Source organism: Camelina sativa, chromosome 17 (genome assembly GCF_030686135.1).
Source record: "Camelina sativa cultivar CO46 ecotype springtype chromosome 17, ASM3068613v1".
In the NCBI taxonomy this organism is placed as follows: Eukaryota; Viridiplantae; Streptophyta; class Magnoliopsida; order Brassicales; family Brassicaceae; genus Camelina; species Camelina sativa.
Genome location: NC_141896.1, coordinates 12,111,359 through 12,130,662, shown reverse-complemented (window position 1 = coordinate 12,130,662; position 19,304 = coordinate 12,111,359). Strand labels below are relative to the sequence as shown.

The 19,304-nt window shown below is 37.3% G+C and overlaps 2 protein-coding genes across 2 annotated transcripts; both read right to left on the bottom strand.

Annotated features, from left to right (window-relative positions):
• Positions 1-168: 168 nt before the first annotated feature.
• LOC104756803 (glycosyltransferase family 92 protein At1g27200) lies at positions 169-2,518 on the bottom strand. Its single transcript, XM_010479446.2, has one exon. The coding sequence runs from the start codon at positions 2,216-2,218 to the stop codon at positions 461-463; it is 1,758 nt and encodes a 585-aa protein (XP_010477748.1). The 5' UTR covers positions 2,219-2,518; the 3' UTR covers positions 169-460.
• A 3,325-nt stretch (positions 2,519-5,843) lies between these two features.
• On the bottom strand, positions 5,844-8,738 carry LOC147923569 (TORTIFOLIA1-like protein 4). The gene is made up of 5 exons (XM_087495732.1): positions 7,677-8,738; positions 7,496-7,598; positions 6,855-7,399; positions 6,375-6,745; positions 5,844-6,284 (listed from the first exon to the last, which is right to left on the bottom strand). Exons 1-5 carry the CDS (start codon positions 8,499-8,501, stop codon positions 6,272-6,274), a joined length of 1,857 nt encoding a protein of 618 aa, XP_087351858.1. The 5' UTR covers positions 8,502-8,738; the 3' UTR covers positions 5,844-6,271.
• Positions 8,739-19,304: the final 10,566 nt, after the last annotated feature.

Sequence of the window (19,304 nt, the reverse complement as noted above, 5' to 3'; positions counted from 1 at the left end):
CCATGGACTTTTACACTATCTACTTACATTTTAGCCCATATAGAAAGCCAAGATGTTACATGGTAATGGGACTCTTATTCAGATAAGCATGTATGCACTACTCTTAACAACTTTTGTTCATATGGACAAAAAAATATATTATGAATGTCATCAACCAAACAAAACAAGGATCGAAAGACTAATAAATTCATATAAGACCCAAAGAAAAGAAAAGGAAAAAAAAGAATTTTGCAGTGTTACCGAAATTTATACATAATGTGGTAAACTCTGAAAAAAAACAAAAGATTAGAAGCCATTTCAATTCTCCCCACCACCAACCCAAAAAAAAAAAAATGAAGTAACAAAAGAAGGAAATAATAATGTAGACTTCGTATGTAAATCTCCTTTGTCAAATGTAAAAAAAATGAATGTACACATGATGAAGTTATCTCTCAGCAACCAACCAACTAGAAAAAAAAAGTCATTCCTGTTGTTGCCTCTGCCACGGCAAATAACCAGTCACTTGATCAGCAAAATTCGACAATACCAAATCCTTCAATCCAGTATCCCACACGTCACAGAACCTTCTTTTCCAATCAGGCGGCTCAATGGCCTCTGTCCCTAACCCCGGAGCTCGATCTTTAGACCCTTGATTCTGATTCTCTTGCCAGTCCACAACATAAGTAGCTACTCTTCTGTAAAACTTTGCTTTAAAAGTCTCCCAAACTTGGTACTTGTAATGGTTCACTACCGCTACACTCTCCACCAAACTCATATGCCCGATTCCTTCTTTCAATTGAAAATGATGAACTTCGTTTAGCAATGAGCTTGTGAGCAACTCGGGTCGTATGATCGACTTATGCCTCTCAGGGTTCGCTTGTCTACAAGTGTAACCTACGGTCACGCCTTGTGATGGCACCGAGGTTAGACCTGATGGACCGTAACTATGACATTCTGTTCTGATCTCTCCAATAAGATCCCATGAAGTGTAGTTCGATACAAGAGACTTCAAAGCGTTTTTGCTCGGTAAGCCTTGAGAGCGATGTGTAGGGAAGTAGTAGAACTCGTCAACATCAAAGAATCCAACCCAATTACATTCTTCTTTCGCTCTAACCGCACAATGCGAGAAGCCAGCTTCTTGAGTCTTGATCCAAGGCCAAACATGTCTACTCACATTGTAATTCTCCAAACCGAGCAACTCGATCTCATCTTGTATACCATCATCGCTGTTGTTGTCATATATAAACCAACGCTCGACACCAAGCCACGAGTGATACATGATCCATTCACGCAAGAACGGAGCTTGGTTCCACAGCATTGTACAAACACAAAGCTCATGCTTATTATAAACCCCACTCTTCTCCTCCTTCTTCTCTTCATTCAAATCAGAACCGTAGAGTCTCGCAACCGAAGGCAAAGCAGGCGTAGTTCTTCCTCTAGGATCAATAAGAATTACGCTCACACGAAACATCATCTCTGGATTAAGCTTCAAACTCTCAGGGGAAACACACCTCACAACTTCTTGCGCTGCAGCAAGAACTTGAGTCACTTCTTTCTCATCTGAATCACCAATCTCGAATTGACACTTGTAGTAAGAAGGATCTGATTCCTTGTGAGGCCTTCGAGTCAATCCTTTAACAAACACAACCACCGTGTCACCATCAACCACCGCCTCGTAACCAAGTTTTTCCCAATTATGAACACGACTGCTCTGCCTCTGCCTCTTCTTCTTCACCAAATCTCCACGGAATCGCAAATCAACAGATGAAGAATAGTTCAAAGGAGCGTTAGGGCACCGAACAATGGATCTAAACTCATCGAATTCGTCACCAGAAATCGAGGGCAACACTAAAGTCTCATCCTTAACGCCACGATACACACAAACTAGGTTTTTATCATCACCTCTCCCGATCTTACTCGAGAGAATCAGCAACAAGTGGTCGGGGAATTGAACTCTGTCGTCGACTCTCAACTCAGGGAACTTATTACCGCCGCGGTGAAACGAACGGTGAATCGAATCCATGGAAGATAAAACGGAGAGAGCAGGAACACGAAGAGACGGTCTCAGAGAATCGGAACGAACAGAGAGTGTGGAGATACGGTCGGAAGATAAGAAGAAGAGCAAGACGGAGAAACAACAACAGAAGCATAAGATTAGATACCTTTGAGACAAGAACTGTGCTTTCAGTTGATGTTTGTTTCGTACTTTCCTCTTCTTCCCATTCTCATACTCCATCATCTTCTTATCTTCTCTTTTGCTTAGCCTCACAAAAATTTAAACTTTTGTTTTTGCTTCTGGTTGTTACAAGAAACAGAACAAAGGGTTCGTCGTGCTTAATAAAACACTGATCTAGAGACGAAGAGATCTGGTTTTTTTTTTTTGGTGGGCTGCGCCGGCCGACAAAAGTACCTTCTTCTTCCTCTTGTTCCTTTTTTTTTTTTTTTTTTTTAATACAAAGAGATTAAAGAAAGGAATGTATATATAACGGAATTTAAATTACTTTATTTTCTGATATTATTTGTAAAGAGAAAAAGGAAATAAAATAATCGTTGTGATAAAGATGGAAAAAAACAAGGAAGGAAGACGCGTTTTGTATTTTTGAGTCGCGTCGCGTTCCAAAATCTTGTAACGCCACCGATTAGTGTACTAATCATTTGCTCACTTTTGTGGTAATTAAAGTGATTAATTAAGGAGTTAAAGTCATTATTTTATCTATTGGTTTTCTTTATGATTTGTGTTAGTATAATAATTAAGGCGAGAAAGATGCCACTAGTTGTGCGACCTGTGTCCAAAGATGCGACGATGAGGTGGACCATATTCTCTCTCGTCTTGTTTTGTTTTTTTGATTTAACTTTGGGTTTTTGCAAAAAAAAAAAAGAGAGAGACGTATGATTCTGTGACAGTTGTGTAGTTGCGTGGTCTTTTAGTTTTACGGCAAATAAGTAGTATTGTTTTTCAAGATTCGCCGGAGGATGAGGAAGAGGACCAAACCTCTTGGTACAAAAAGCATGATTGGGATTATAGTAAATTAAAGGCTGCTAATATGTGTAGCGAGGCGATTGGTCAGTGAGGAATATGTATGGTTGATTAGTTTAATTTGGCTGTACCAAAAAAATAATAACAAGGCGTTGAATGATGATGACATCAAAGATGAAATGGGTTGAACCTAATTTATATAGTATTGAGATAAACCTGTTTATATCTATATACTATTCTTTAAATTAAGAGTTGGTTAGGAAATGACATCTTTCAAAGCTCAATTTGGTAAAACAAAATCTTGTGAACATGTTTTGTCACTATAGTAATAAGTATATGCTCGACGACAAACTCTTTTCAATACTTGATATTTTAATTAGTAAAAGAAATTAAAATGGTTAATTAAATGTACTTTGTAACGGTAAAAGATCTATGATATTCGTTTTGTTACGTCTCTTAAAATTGGCTTCTCACAAGTTCGTCTTATTACAATGTAGGTCTTGATGGATGTGACGCTGAAGGCGATTTCTCGTCATCCATATTGCGTTGCCGACCTCAAAAGTTTGGTTCATTGATCAAATGGTGTGTGTTTTAAAGAAGCACATACAAATTTGCTCAGGGTATATTAGTCAAGACGAATTCTTTCTTTGTATCATTGGATTTGAGATATTTGTATTGCTTGGTTTTGTCCTCTTTAACCGACGTCTAGTACTAGTATTATAATGAGTTTAATACGTGTGTCTTGTGAAATTAATTATCGTGATTGTTATGGATTTTGTAAGTTATATACATAAAGACAGTATATATTTAAATCATTTCAAATACTAATATACATAACAAATTTTGGAAAAGGACAAAAGAAAAAGAGAGTAATGATGAATCATGTATTGATCCCAAAATATTGATATGTATGTTTTTGGTGGTCTTAGCCAATTAAATATCTTGCAGTGTAAACATGGTTCTTGTAACTAGAGTTTCGTTTTTAAAAAAAAATCTATATAAATCGTATAGTATTAGTAATGAGTCATGTTTTAGAGAGTTGGTAAATAAAGTAAAATCAAATCAAATACTGATCGATTCTGTTATGAGTCAAATTATATAAAAAGAGATTAGCCAAAATTGGATATGAAGAACGTGGAGATTAGGTATAGGGTTTACTTTAGGATAGTGGGAAGTTGTCTTGCACATTGCTTAGAATCGCTGGAATCATGTTCCTTTGTTCTCTCTCTCTCGCCCCCATTTTTTTATACATATATCTAATGTATAAATTTTAACAAATGATTACAATGTATAAGAAAAAAAATGGAATGTGCCTTCCATTACAATTATACATCCATTCTTAAATTTATATATCCCCTTTATCATCATGTTTGTTATTCTTGTTTGGCTCTTTCTTTTATGAATGATTGCAACAAAACCAGCTACATGCTTCTTTTCGTTTCCCATACTTTATCTTTGCTGTTTTATCATTTCTTATCGAGTATATCTTTATAGCATACCAAAAAAAAAAACATAATATGTTCATCTACCATATACACTGATACACATGCATGTTATTATCCAATACTATCCACAATGAGTCAACTCCTAACAAAACTAAACTGGCCAATACATAATATGTATTGAGTTTGAAGCTCCCAATACATTTTCTTTAACTTTTGGGTTAACTATCGATCGAACAACAATCTCCAATTTTTCACGGTAAGTTCTGACGACTTGATTCCACCACGGACAAGATTTATGCTAGTGCTTGGTTTACGTTAAAACCCAATAGATCTCAGAATTGCATACACAAAAATATATCTTCCATAATTAGTTAAATACAATCTTTACAATCATCTTTTGGATGGACATAGTAATAAGAGAAGGGGTCCCAAACCCAGTCAAATTACTTCCATAATTAGGTGAAAAGATGAAAAAAATGCATAAATCAAACTTAAAGATCTCGTTGTTAGGTCCAAACCCTACTTAAATGAAATAGACTGAGCCGATTTGACTTCTATTCCGAGTTTGGAACCATTGTTTTTTTGGTACTTTTCCAAAAAAAAAAAATCTTACCATGTTGCCAATAAATGTTCTTCATAAATGTTCTTCCTTCGGAGTTTTAGAAGTTACAAAATTCCACAACGATTGGGTCACAAGCTAACAAACCAAAGTCAATCCCCTTACATTTGGGCCCAATAAGGGCGGCCTTAAATTTAAAAGAAAGAGACGATGAGTTGCAATTTCTGACCACAAAGACCGACCACGTGCGGCTGTATACAATTGAATAGTTGATTTAGTTGCATTGCATACAACGAACCAAAAGGAATCTAGCTGCTGACTCTTACTTTGACTTATTCGGTTGTACTTTTCCCTAGTCTGATGCGGTCTAGTTCGCTTTAACATCATGGACACAAGCAAGTTTTCATATCAATACCGACTATAATTTTTACTTTGTTTTGGTCTCCGGTCCGAAGACACTATCAAACCCAAAGATCCATAATAACCTCTTCTTGGTGATCCAAAACCAAAAAAAATGGGATAAATGGCGTACATGATAATATTAGTATTATTCAACATTTGCGGCCACCGGATTTGCCAACTGATTAAATGATCCCTTTAATGGAGTATTTTTTGTTTTGAAATTAGGTTCGTCCATTGCAACGCGGGACCATGATCCTGAAACCAATGCAGGACTTTTGTGGTAGTCATGTTTTTATCACCTACCTTATCTTATCATCCATTTATCACTGATTCACTATGTAAAAAAATCGTTTTATTGTGTATGTATCAGACCGTCATATGAATAGGAGTTGGCATTCAATAATTTCTGACGCTGACATGACATATTATTATTGAGTGTAGTGAACTCAATTCTGTATTGTCTTGATTCTTACGTAGCAGCAAGCCAATAATTCCTTCCTTTACCAAAAGATTTACAGTACAGATCGGAGTAAAAAACACACACAGTCACACAAATCTTTACATCTCTTCTATTGGTTTTTTTGTCAAAAACTCTCTAATGCTCAAATTACATAAATATCAGATCTATTCACATGCGTTTTAATCTTTTTGAAACTCTCTCTTGATTCACTCGCTGATTAAATTAATAATATGAAGCTTCCTCTAACATGTGTGATCAGAGAGAGCTTAAAATTTCAAACAAGCGGTTTGAAGCAAAGCATCGAATCTGAGATTTGGATTTTATTCTTTCATTTTCAGCTTCTTGAGTCAGTGTCTGGTCAGCTTCTGTTTGTTCCTCAATCCTCACATCATCACTCTCTTCCTCAAAAAATTGAATCACTCAAGTGCACTCTTTCTCCTCTCTTTACTTCAAGTAGATAATCTGAATACGCAAAGCAAACCTTTAATAACCAACCAAAGCTTCAGAGGGCAAAATAATCACTGAGGAAAGCAACTAAAAGATGCTTTTTACCTGGTGGTTGGTTTCTGTAGTGTTGTATGCATAGAGTCTTGGAACTGGTCTCTTGGTGATCTCTTTTGAAAAACCGAACCTCCTCTTTGAATATTGTTCAAGTCTGTTGTTGATTCTCGGTCATGAGCAGCCGTTTCACTAGCTGTGTTGCTAATCCGTGGTCTCTCCTCTGTCTTTCTCCAGAACTTGGGACTTAAGAACTCTGTACCAGGTAGTTTGGAACAACTCTCTCCTGCACAGCCACTACTAGTCTTAGGAACTCTCCCGTTAGAAACCGCTAGATCGCATGATATTTCATCCAAAGCCATCTCTAGACCGCTGACACGAGACTCCAGAGACTGGATGCCACTCTGTGATGTTCCCATGAATTTCTAATAATCCAAAATGAAAAAAAATTGAAGTACTACATCAGTGAGGAGGACTGAGTCATCATCTTCATAACTAAACATTCCATTTACACTAATACCAATTGTATAATACCTGTAGTAGGTCTAAGAGACTAGACTGTTGATTCTCAATGAGAGCAAGCTGTTCCCGTATCAAAGACAGTTCCTCACTATCTTTCCTGCTGTCATCTACCTCATCTTTACAATTCTTGGCAACAGAATCGTAAGAATCACCATCATCACTACTGCAAGGTGCAACCCTTGAGCCAGACTTCAAACCACCAAAGTTGGATACTTTGTTATCTTCCCGGCTTTTCTCAGAGATGGTATGTTTGATTATATCTGGTCCCCCTGGCCCTGAGTTCGCCGTCTCTTCCGAAGATTGCTTAACCGGAGTAAACTGTGGTGGTCCCTTGTTGTTATCCACAATAGAGGCTTCAGCTGCTAACATGGTCATATTCCCTTGATTTCTCTTTGGAAGATTCTCCTTTTGTCTAGTTGCTGGATATGATCTATTCACAGGCAAAGATGGGGACCTCTTCATCATAGGCGTTACTTTCTTTGGTCTACCGGATTTAAAACCAACGTCAATTGTTGCACTTCTCGTGACTGAGGTAAAACATCCAATGCTACTACCATCTAAAAACCAAATTTATAGAATTCAAGAAGTTAAAAATTTTACATTTTCACTGTAATGTATACAGAGACAACCAAAGTCATGACTACTACACAAACCTGTTGAAGAAGATCTTGATGGAGATAAAGAAGCTTCATCATCATTTGAAACTTCCTTCCATAGATTCAATGCTCGATTCATAGTTTCTCTAACACTTTTCACCTACATATTGTATAATCATCCACTAAGCGTCAAAAACAGAACACACAAACCATAATAAGTCTTTTATTTTTTATTTACCTTATCAAATCTTCTGCTCTCAAGAGCCGCCGTGGAAGCTTTCTTGTATTGAGAAGCCAAGTCTTCAGCCGTCGCAACTTTACCCAACGCCTCCGCAGCAGACTTCCTCGCCGCCCAATCCTCACTGCTTAAAAACTCAATCAAAACCGGAACTAACCAATCCAAAACCGGTTTAGTCCCCGCACCACCGGCGGTAATAATACTCCCGACGGCACTCAACAACGCAGCTTTAGCTTTAAAACCTTCACTCTTAAGCAACTTCCCAATCTTAGGCAACGACTTCCTCAACTGCTCCGACTCCGGATCCGTCGCAGCTTCAACAGACGCCGCCAAACACAACGCCGCTCCGATCTGAAGATTCGAGTCACCTTCCTGAACCAACGTCTCGATCAACGGCTTCGCGACGGAAGCGAACGGCTGCCTCGTGACGTGAGCAGACATATCAGCCGTAGCGAAGGCGCAAGCGGAGCGAACAGAGGAATCAGGATCTCGGAGACGGCGGATGACGGTGGAAACCATCTTAGCGAGGTGAGGAGTCAGGGAATCGCCGTGGTAACGAGAGAGAAGAGACAAGAGAGAGACGCACTGTTTTCTCACCGGAGATTTAACGGAGGAGTCAGTGTTGTGGATACAGTTGAGAAACGGAGAGAAGGAGTCGTGAGTGAGGCTTTTAGCGATTGAGTCGAGCTCTGCTGAAGCGAGAGCTAACGTGTCTCGATCAGCGAGCTTGTTGAGACAAGCGATGACTCTTTGTTTTAGATCAGGTGGTGTTGATGGTGACTGTGACGACGGTGATGTTGAAGATGACGACGGAGATAATGACATTTTTTTTTTTGCCGATTTGAAATTTTTTTGTTTGGTTTTGTGATAAAACGTGTAAGCATTAAATGGCGGCAGAGAGAGAGAGACTTCTCCGACTCCGACGATATAATTCGTAGAGACAGTTTTGGGTTATTTGGGGTTTTTAAATGCTAAAACAACAAAGAAGAGGGAAGGAAGGAGCGAGCGAGCGAGTTATGTTAACAAATAAACAATTAAAATTAAAATAATATTACTATTTTCATTTTCATATAATAAAATTGGCTTTTTATATTGCTATATGTGATAGTTACATATTTATTTTTTTATGAAAAATAAAATTGATGATAATTGACTTTATCTATTTCGTGAAACAATTAAAGAAAAAAAAGTGATCTTAAATTGACAATATTAAATAGTTAAATCCAACTAAAAAAGTAGATAAACTCTAACTAGTTTGTTCAATTCAAACATTCTATTTCATTTATTTATTTTGTTTCTTTTTACTAGCAATATTAATTCGAATTCTGTGGTCCGTTTTTTTAAATTTCTTTTTTTCCAAATTGAAATTGGATTATTTTTCGAAAACATAACATCACATTCAATATTGAATTCCATTTACTACATATATTTGCAGATTTCTCTAATTTACTGAACTTAAATGTAGTTTTTGACTACACTTTCTTTGCTTTCATTGTTCTTCCCAATTGATATATCACTTTTTTAGATTAGAACAATATTTGGGTTCACCCCTTTATTCACCTTCTTATAAAATAAGGAAATAAAATCTGTATACATTATTATAAAATTAAAAACTTAAACCGCTCTTTAATAAACCTAAACCGACATATAATTTCGTTCTACTTGTAAAATCTAAACCCTAACCATCTCATTTGTGAACCCAAACCGACATATAATTTCGTTTTACTTGTAAAATCTAAATTCTAACCATCTCATTTGTGAACCCAAACCGACATATAATTTCGTTCTAATTGTAAAATCTAAACCTTAACCATCTCATTTGTGAACCCAAACCGACATATAATTTCATTCTAATTGTAAAATCTAAACCCTAACCATTTCATTTGTAAACTCAAACCGACATATTATTTCTTTTTAATTGTAAAATTTAAACCCTAACCACTTCATTTGTAAACCCAAACCAGACATATAATTTTGTTCTAATTTTTAAAATCTAAACCAAGCCAATATTTAACTTTCCTTAATTAAAAGTATACATAATTTGTTTCCTTAATTTGTTTTGCTTTTTAATTTAATTTTGTTTTAAAATGAAATATTAGATGGAAGATTTTGATTGGTTGAAAGAAGAGGGACTGAACAAAAAGGTTCACCACTAGAGGTGAACCTAAGTATTTTTTTTTAGATTAATCTCTATGTGGCCAGAAAATTATGGAAATAATAAAAATAATCTGTATAATTATAAAAAAATTCAAAAAATTGGATATGAAGAAAATAGGAATAGACATTGGTGAGTTTTTTCTTACAGATATAGTGTATAGGTCAGAAAGATTCTGTCCTCTTTTTTTTTTTTTTGATGTCGTGTTAAATCTCTCACAGAGCAAAAGCTAGATATGATATAATATATGATTTGAAAATTGAAATAAAGTAATGTAAACCATACCAAATAATATGTTAGAATAGGACAAAAAATAAAATGAAACAAAATTAAAACTGACAGGTAATGGAATATAAATCCTAACTGGCGAGAACCTTTAGAACAGTTCCAAAATTTTACAGTATAATCTATTAATTAATAAAACCCGATTAAGACAAAATATATGTTGTGTTTTCTGGTAATGATATGCTGTACATAGTGATGTGTGTTTGACATTTGACTTGTTCAGCGTATCAATGATGCTATTAATCAGATTTTAATCCTGTTTTTTAAATGTTTTCTGCCAAAAAATGATTTGACTTTAAAGTTTACATGATGTAAGAAATGCCAACCACCAGATTTTATTTCCGTATTATATAGTTGGATGGGGATAGTGTATTTGTTAATTTAATGAAATATCATCTGATTAATTACATCATTATATGATTTTTGTATAATCAATCATATGGTAAAAAAATACTATATTAGAGTGGCATAGAATTGTAAATTAATGTTTGACACAAAAAAAAAGAATTGTAAATTTATATGAAGAGGAAGAAGGAGAGAGAGACGTTAAGGGAAGTAATGTGAAAAGCACGTGAAGTTGAAATGGAGAGTGCAGGCAAATTGGCCTGACGAGCACGTGACTTGATTTACTCCTCCTCCTTCGATTCGATGTTGTTACTGCTACATTATTATTTTTTTCTTAAAGATTTCATATTCAAAATTTATCATGTGTGGCCAATAGTAATACTAAAACAGTATTATGCAACAAGCAATGGTATTTCGAAAGTAAAAAACAGCTAAAGCATTAAAATGTTACATATGGTTGGTTACTTCACTCGTATGTTATTACTATTAGATAGTCTTGTTACGTGTACCTATGGTTCCAAACGAATAATTGAGTTACCCTTTTTTACGTGTACAATATAATAACTAGTTTCACCTATAACGTATGAGGAATATGATATGAAAAATATACATATATTGAAGATTTTTAAGTTATGGAGGAACAAAGGAATGATCACTTTCATAAACATTACAGTTATTGTCAAGACGGCGACGTCAATTTTGTAGCATTGTTGGGAAATACATAATACCCTCCATGTGACTTTCGTTCGTCCCACACCATTCTTTTATGGTTTCATTCTTTCTGGCCTTTTCCCCGCTCTCGTCTTGTTCTTTTCGTTTATAAAATTTGATTGGTACTCAGAATGACCTTAGCCGAATCGGTACAAGATCATACTCATCGGTTGTATTTGATCTAACTGGTTCTTTGCGACAATAAGTTTGCTAGCTAGCTGGTGTATAAATATTAAACCATCAAGATCATGTAAATAGTTCAACAATGAAGGCCCAGCTAATTAAGGTGGCATGGATTATATTAAACACTTTTGTTTCTATTACGACATCTATTTAAGTTCAAAATCAAATCAATTGCCTCCATCAATGCTAGAATGTCTTTTTTTTTCCCCTTTTTCTTGTATTCTTATGAGATGTCGACCATTCTAGATTATTTTACTTAGAAATATATCAAAAACATTATTATTATTATATTATATGCATGAATTTATAAAAATTAAACTGTAACTATTTCTTAGTAGCTAGATTAAAGCCACATTCTACCATTCGATATTCGTAACTTTAGTTATAATATAACAGCATCTCCAAAACAACAATTAAATTAAATAACCATAATCCTATATCCTAAAAAGGAGTTTATATATCATGCTAAATAAGATGTAAGAACTGAAAAATGGACAGAGTGAGCAAAAGGGGATAAATAACATTTGGAGCGAGGACCAAATGATGGATGTTGATGTTAGTAATGTTGTTTGACTATGTGGCAAAGCTAAACTACAAATATTAATTAATACAAGTTGGGGAAAGATAAGAGAAGAGCTTTCACATGGACATACCTCAAATGGTGACAACAAACTCCCACATTTTTTTAGTTATTTCTCATATTTTTGCATCTATGTTTTTTTCCTTGCAAGGGAACACTTGCACATGTTCTTATTTTCTTCTTGGTTTTTTAAAATAAATAAATAGAATTTTATCTTTTTTTGGATGAGATGAGAGATGCATCTACCAATGGAATTGTGTTGTCGCCTGTAGGCAATATGAAATGTTAATAGATAGTTAGGTTCATGTACAAGGAATCGTCCATGTGTGCCCAATTATGACCCCAAGACCACATCTATATTGCTTGAATTCGCCCTCTTTTTTTTTTTTTTTTTTTTTTTTTTTTTTTTTTAATTTATATATCTAATGTGATGTAATTCCGTAAGAAGAATTATCATATCAATTTTAAAAAGTTAATACTCTTTGTCGTCAAAATTAAATAAACTAGAATGAAAGTTATATAGCAAAGTTGATTGGAACTCTCCTCCTATAGAACTATTTTAGATGATGCAGAAGTAGTCGTAGAAGACCAAATAAATTGTACATATTAATGTATTATGAAGTAATTATTATGTAAAAAATCGATATCTTTATAAGTTTAGGGTAGGCAACAGCCGACACATTCAATTACTATGTTTTGGTGGCTAAACCAATAATAGGGACACTAACCAAATATTACATTTGTTTAAAAGTGACATGCATGTTAAATCTCTGTGTTCATATAATTAATTTATATTCTTAGGATGATTATTACCGTCTCAGATCACATGTTCAATCATTCTTTTGTGAAAACAATTCAATTATTTGTTTTTCCACTTTCCACAACTCAAATCTAGTTATATACGGTACTATAAACTTGTTTTTTATATATATGGTGCAACAAATTAAAACTATATCTTCTAACATATATCATAGCTAGTGGAAATTAAAAGGCACAGTTCTAATTCCTTTGATCTCCGTACAATAATTAGATTGTAATTAGTGACTGATATCAATGAGTCAGATGCAAAGGTGTTTCTTTTTTGTATATTTGATCTCTACAAAATTTTGGTTAATACTATAATTTACCACCAAATTAAAGTGTTATGTTCAATAACTTTGTTGGTTATATAGAGAGAGTATTAAATTTGTAGAAATTGTAATGACTATAACAAAGGACTGGGTCCAAGTTTTGCTTGGACTTTTGTTATTATCATTTGCAAACATTAGCACAAGAACCAATCATAGGCATTTTCCACATGGAAGCTGCTCCTCAATCATGGCTAATTTTTGGATTCATATATGCATATATTACATTTTTTTTTAAAAACATAACATTAAAATTCATTGATTTAACATCTCTGCAGTATGATGAACACAGCATATATATTACGTAAGTGCACATGCACAACTTTATCTCGTTAGTGCAGTGTTTGAAGCCTATTCTGGACATGGCGTTTTACTTATAGCCAATGTAATACTTTATTTCGGTTGTGTCAAACGGATTGAATGAACTTTAGTAGCACATATCTTGATAATGGTTTTACGTAAAATTTACATAGGCGACATTCCTAATAATAATATTACACCTAATTTATGGTATGGTTGTTGAAGATTAGGTATTAGCAATGCACAGTTGGAGTGTAAGTTTTCCGCTTTTAATATAAACTCGTTTGCCCAAAAAAAGAAGAAGATAGTATTAGCAATGCTGGCTCTCAACTTAATTTCTTTTTCAATTAATCTATGTTTCTAATCTATATCAATAAAACATCTGATCGTGTTAATCAATAATTGAGATATTAATTGATCATAATCATTACAAATCATAAAACTGGGTTCAAAGAAAAACACAAAAAGGGGTTGGAATGTAAGGAGAGGGCCAATTAGCTAGGTAGGTTTTTATTGCAGACAATAACCAAGCTCACCAACTCAAGCCTCAAAGGGGAAGAAAGAGAAAAAGAGCATTGGGTTTGAATGTTGATTCCAAATTTTTTGGGTTAGAAATGCAGTTAAGAGTAAAAATTAATGGTATCTTGAAAAAGTTTGAGAGAAAACTATTAAATGATCGGATAAAGCATTATAAGAATGATTTGCTGAAGATTGATTAATAAAGAAAATTAAGTCAAGTCTTTTGTTCAATAGTATAAATTTGAAGATGGACTTAGGTACACAAACTATGTCACCACCATATGTATCCCATTATGACCCCAAGACCAAATCTAAATAGCTTTAATTCAACCCAATAAACCTTTTCTTTTTCCATATTAGTCCGGCTTGAAACTGCTCTCTGGAAGAATCAATGTTTTTTTCAGCCAGTCAAAGACTGGATGATCAATAACACAATTGACAAACACCCAAATGTGGTTTTTAACACTATTCGTCTCCACTTCAGCGTTTTTCTTATTTTTCTTCATGGCATTAGTAATGCAATCTATTATCTGAGTTGTCTAATAATCGACGTGTGTACCACCTTTGGTTGTAGCAATTGAGTTGACAAAGCTAATCTAGAAACATAGATATGAGTTGAATAATCATGAGAAAACAGAGACATGAGATGATACATGAGAAAACAGAGATATCAGATGACTCATTGTTCTCATGAAAAAGTCGTTAATAATCCCAATCAAATGTAGCATACCTATAAGGAAGTGTATATATGAAGGACCAACTTGTAATTATCTATAAGTGAAACCCTAGTGTCTAGACTATATATACTCTGTAAATCATTCATCTAATGTATCAATACAAGTATTTGATCATATGGTATCAGAGCAATAAAAGATCCAAAAAGACCTAGTTTTTATTTTTTTGGCCGCCTCTTTTCTTCTCTTCCTTCTCTTTCTCTTTTTTGCTTCCTCATCACGTTTTCTCCTTCTTGATCGATCATGGCCTCTTCCAATGAGATCCTTGCTCCCACTGATGCGTCTTCTCTCATCAATATCAACATGTCCAATGTCAAACAACTCACTCCTACGAATTTCCTCATGTGGAATCGTCAGGTTTATGCTCTACTCGATGGCTATGATCTTGTTGGCTATCTCGACGGCTCGATCTCCTCCCCTGCTCCTATGGTCACCACAGCTGGCGTCACTGCTGCGAATCCTTTGCACAAACACTGGAAGCGACAGGACAATCTCATTTACTCCGGTCTACTAGGTACAATCTCCGACTCTGTTCAGCCTCTGTTATCCAAGGCAAAGACGTCGGCTGAGATCTGGACTCTTCTTCGCGACACATATGCCAATCCCAGCCGTGCTCACATCAAGCAGATCCGTGATCAGCTTACTCAATGGAAGAAAGGTACCAAGACCATCGATGAATACGTACAGGGTTTTACTACTCGTTTCGATCAATTGGCATTGCTTGACAGTCCCATTACCCATGAAGATCAGATTGACTACATTCTTGGTGGTCTCTCTGATGATTATCGTCGTATCGTTGACCAGATCGAGGGTCGAGATACAGCTCCGAAGATTACCGAGGTTCACGAAAAGTTGATTCATCATGAACTCAAACTTCAAAACATGGTCAACTCCTCTGCGGTTCCTGCCACATCAAACACTGCCTCCTCCAAAGCTTCTGGTTACAATCAACAGTCTCGTAATCAGTCTCGCCATGGTCCTCGTGGTTCATCTCATCACAATGCGTCTCGTGGAGATTCTCGTGGTTATGGACGTGGCTATCAAGGACGGTGTCAATTATGTGGGGTCTATGGCCACAGCGCGCGTCGGTGCTCACAGCTTCAATCTCATGGTGGACAATATCCATCTTCCGGTGGTTATAATTTTTCTAGTGGTGCGTCGTCTTCTTCCATGGTGCCTTGGCAACCTCGTGCAAATGTTGCTATGGTACCACCATACAACCCGACGAACTGGATTATGGATACGGGAGCAACACATCACTTAACATCCGACTTGGCGAATCTCTCAGTTCATCAGCCCTATACTGGCGGTGAGGAAGTCACTATAGCCGATGGTTCAGGCATCCCTATTGCAAAAACTGGTTCCGCCATTCTCCCTACTCCCACTCGTTCACTTGCTCTTAATAATGTCTTATATGTGCCGAATGTTTGCAAAAATTTGATCTCGGTGTACCGCTTGTGTAATGCTAATAATGTCTCGGTGGAATTTTATCCTGCCTTCTTTCAGGTGAAGGACTTGAGCACGGGGGCCCGGTTACTCCTCGGCCGAACTAAGAATGAGTTGTATGAGTGGCCGGTTGTCAACAACACTATCACCAGCTTTGCTGCCTCTCCAACACCGATCACCGACCTCCACTCATGGCATTCTCGACTTGGTCATCCATCTTTACCTATTTTGAAAGCTATTATTTCACAATTTTCATTACCTCTCTCTTCTTCTAAACACAAAGATTTATCTTGTTCCGACTGTCTCATCAATAAAAGTCATAAATTGCCGTTTCATACAAACACTATTGTCTCCACAAAACCTTTTGAATATCTTTATTCCGACGTATGGACGTCTCCTCTTGTGTCAGTTGACAACTTCAAATATTATCTTGTTATTGTGGATCACTTTACACGCTATACTTGGTTATATCCCCTAAAACAAAAGTCTCAAGTTAAAGAGGTGTTTATAGCTTTCAAAAATCTTGTCGAGAATCGCTTTAGTGGTCGAGTTGGAACCCTATACTCGGACAATGGGGGAGAATTCATCGCGTTACGGTCCTACTTGGCAGCAAATGGTATATCTCATCTCACGACACCACCGCACACACCGGAACATAACGGTATCTCCGAACGGAAACATCGTCATGTGGTCGAGACTGGTCTAGCTCTTCTTGGTCACGCATCTGTTCCCAAGACATATTGGCCTTATGCTTTTGCGACGGCCGTGTACTTGATCAACCGCATGCCAACGGAAGTCCTCTCCGGTGTCTCTCCTTATGTGAAATTGTTCCAGCAGTCTCCGAATTACCTGAAGCTCCGCGTCTTTGGGTGTTTGTGTTTTCCATGGTTAAGAACCTACACATCGCACAAACTGGATGATCGTTCCTTGCCGTGTGTGTTTCTCGGTTATTCACTGACACAAAGTGCTTACCTCTGTTCTGATATAAAAACAGGTCGTGTCTACACCTCAAGACATGTTCACTTTGTTGAAAGTCAATTCCCGTTTCAAACGGTTCACAAGGGCATTCTTCTTACACCGGAGGCTGCTGTTCGCTCACACTCTCCGTCACTTGGAATTTCGGTCTTGCCACGCCCTACAACTCATTCGACTCCGCCCCCGTGTACGGTCCTTTCCCCGTCTCCACCGCCAGCGCCACCGTCTACCACCACGTCATCTTCCTCGCCATCGCCAGCTCCGGTCCACCACTCTGCGTCACCGTCGTCGACTTCTACGTCATCCTCTGCCTCTACGCAACCTCCCGATTCTCCACGACCATCTTCGTTACCAAACCCCCCAAACAATAGCCTACAAAATAATTCTCCAAATTCACCAGGCCCAATAACCGAAAGCCCATCAACATCTACCGGATCCATTCACTCAAACTCCACCTCCCCAAGCCCAAATCCATTAACATCCTCTTCGTCACCAACCTTGACTTCACCAGATTCCCACAGTCCCACACCACCTCCGCAACCCGCAAACACCCATTCCATGCGAACCCGATCCCGAAACAATATCGTCAAACCAAATCCCAAATTCAACCTATTAGCCAACACGACCACTCACTATATCCCGACGACGGTGGCACAAGCTCTCAAGGACCCTCGGTGGAGACATGCTATGATTGATGAGTACAACGCTCAGCTACGATATCGCACATGGGATGTTGTTCCTCCATCCTCCGCTCAAAACGTGATAACGTGTAAGTGGATTTTTACCATCAAATATCTTCCTGATGGTTCGGTTGATAGATATAAGGCGAGGCTGGTGGCGCGTGGATTTAATCAACAATACGGCTTGGATTACTCTGAAACATTTAGTCCGGTGATCAAAGCAACAACAATTCGGATGGTTCTCGAGGTTGCTGTCAAGAAGAATTGGTCCATACAACAAGTGGATATTAACAATGCTTTTTTACAAGGTACCATCAAGGAAGAGGTGTATGTCTCGCAACCACCCGGATTTGTCGACAGAGACAGACCACATTTTGTTTGTAGATTGAACAAAGCTTTATATGGGTTGAAGCAGGCTCCTAGAGCCTGGTACGAAGAACTGAAGACGTTTCTTCAACAATCCGGTTTCAAAAACTCACTTGCGGATACGTCGCTGTTCATCTATCACAAAGGCAATGACTATATTTATGTATTGGTTTATGTGGATGATATTATTATTGCTGGTGTTCCTTCACTTGTTCAGGCGTTCCATTTGGCTCTTGCACGAAGATTTTCACTCAAGGATCTGGGTCCTTTGAGTTATTTTTTGGGCATTGAGGCTACAAGGTCTTCCCGTGGACTACATCTTATGCAGCGTAAATACATCATCGACCTCCTCACCAAAACAAAGATGCTTGATGCAAAGCCGGTTGCTACACCAATGGTATCCTCGCCAAATCTTGCTATCGACTCCGGCACGCCTCTTACTGATGCGAAGGACTACAGAGCAGTCATTGGTAGCCTCCAATACCTCTCGTTTACACGACCTGATATCGCTTTTGTTGTGAACCGACTCTCCCAGTTTATGCACCAACCGACAGATAAACATTGGCAGGCCGCGAAACATGTCCTACGCTATCTTGCTGGAACCAAGTCTCACGGTATTTTTCTTCGATCGGATGCTACACTCACGATTCATGCTTTTTCTGATGCTGATTGGGGTCGAGCTCATAACACATACACATCCACCAATGCATATATCATATATTTTGGTGCTAGTCCGATCTCCTGGTCATCCAAGAAGCAACGAAGTGTCTCCCGCTTCTCTACCGAAGCCGAATACAGGGCCGTTGCCAATGCTGCATCGGAACTGCGGTGGATATGTTCCTTGTTGTGTGAGATGGGGATCAATCTTCCCGTAGCTCCTGTTCTATATTGTGATAATGTAGGAGCAACTTACTTGTGTGCCAACCCAGTTTTCCATACCCGCATGAAGCACATTGCTATCGACTACCATTTCGTCCGTGAGTTCATTCAATCTGGGGTTCTGCGCGTCGCTCATGTGTCCACCCATGATCAACTCGCCGATGCTTTAACAAAACCCCTACCTCGTCCACAGTTTGAGAATCTCATATCCAAGATTGGAGTCAGAAAACTGGCTCCATCTTGAGGGGGTGTATAAGGAAGTGTATATATGAAGGACCAACTTGTAATTATCTATAAGTGAAACCCTAGTGTCTAGACTATATATACTCTGTAAATCATTCAT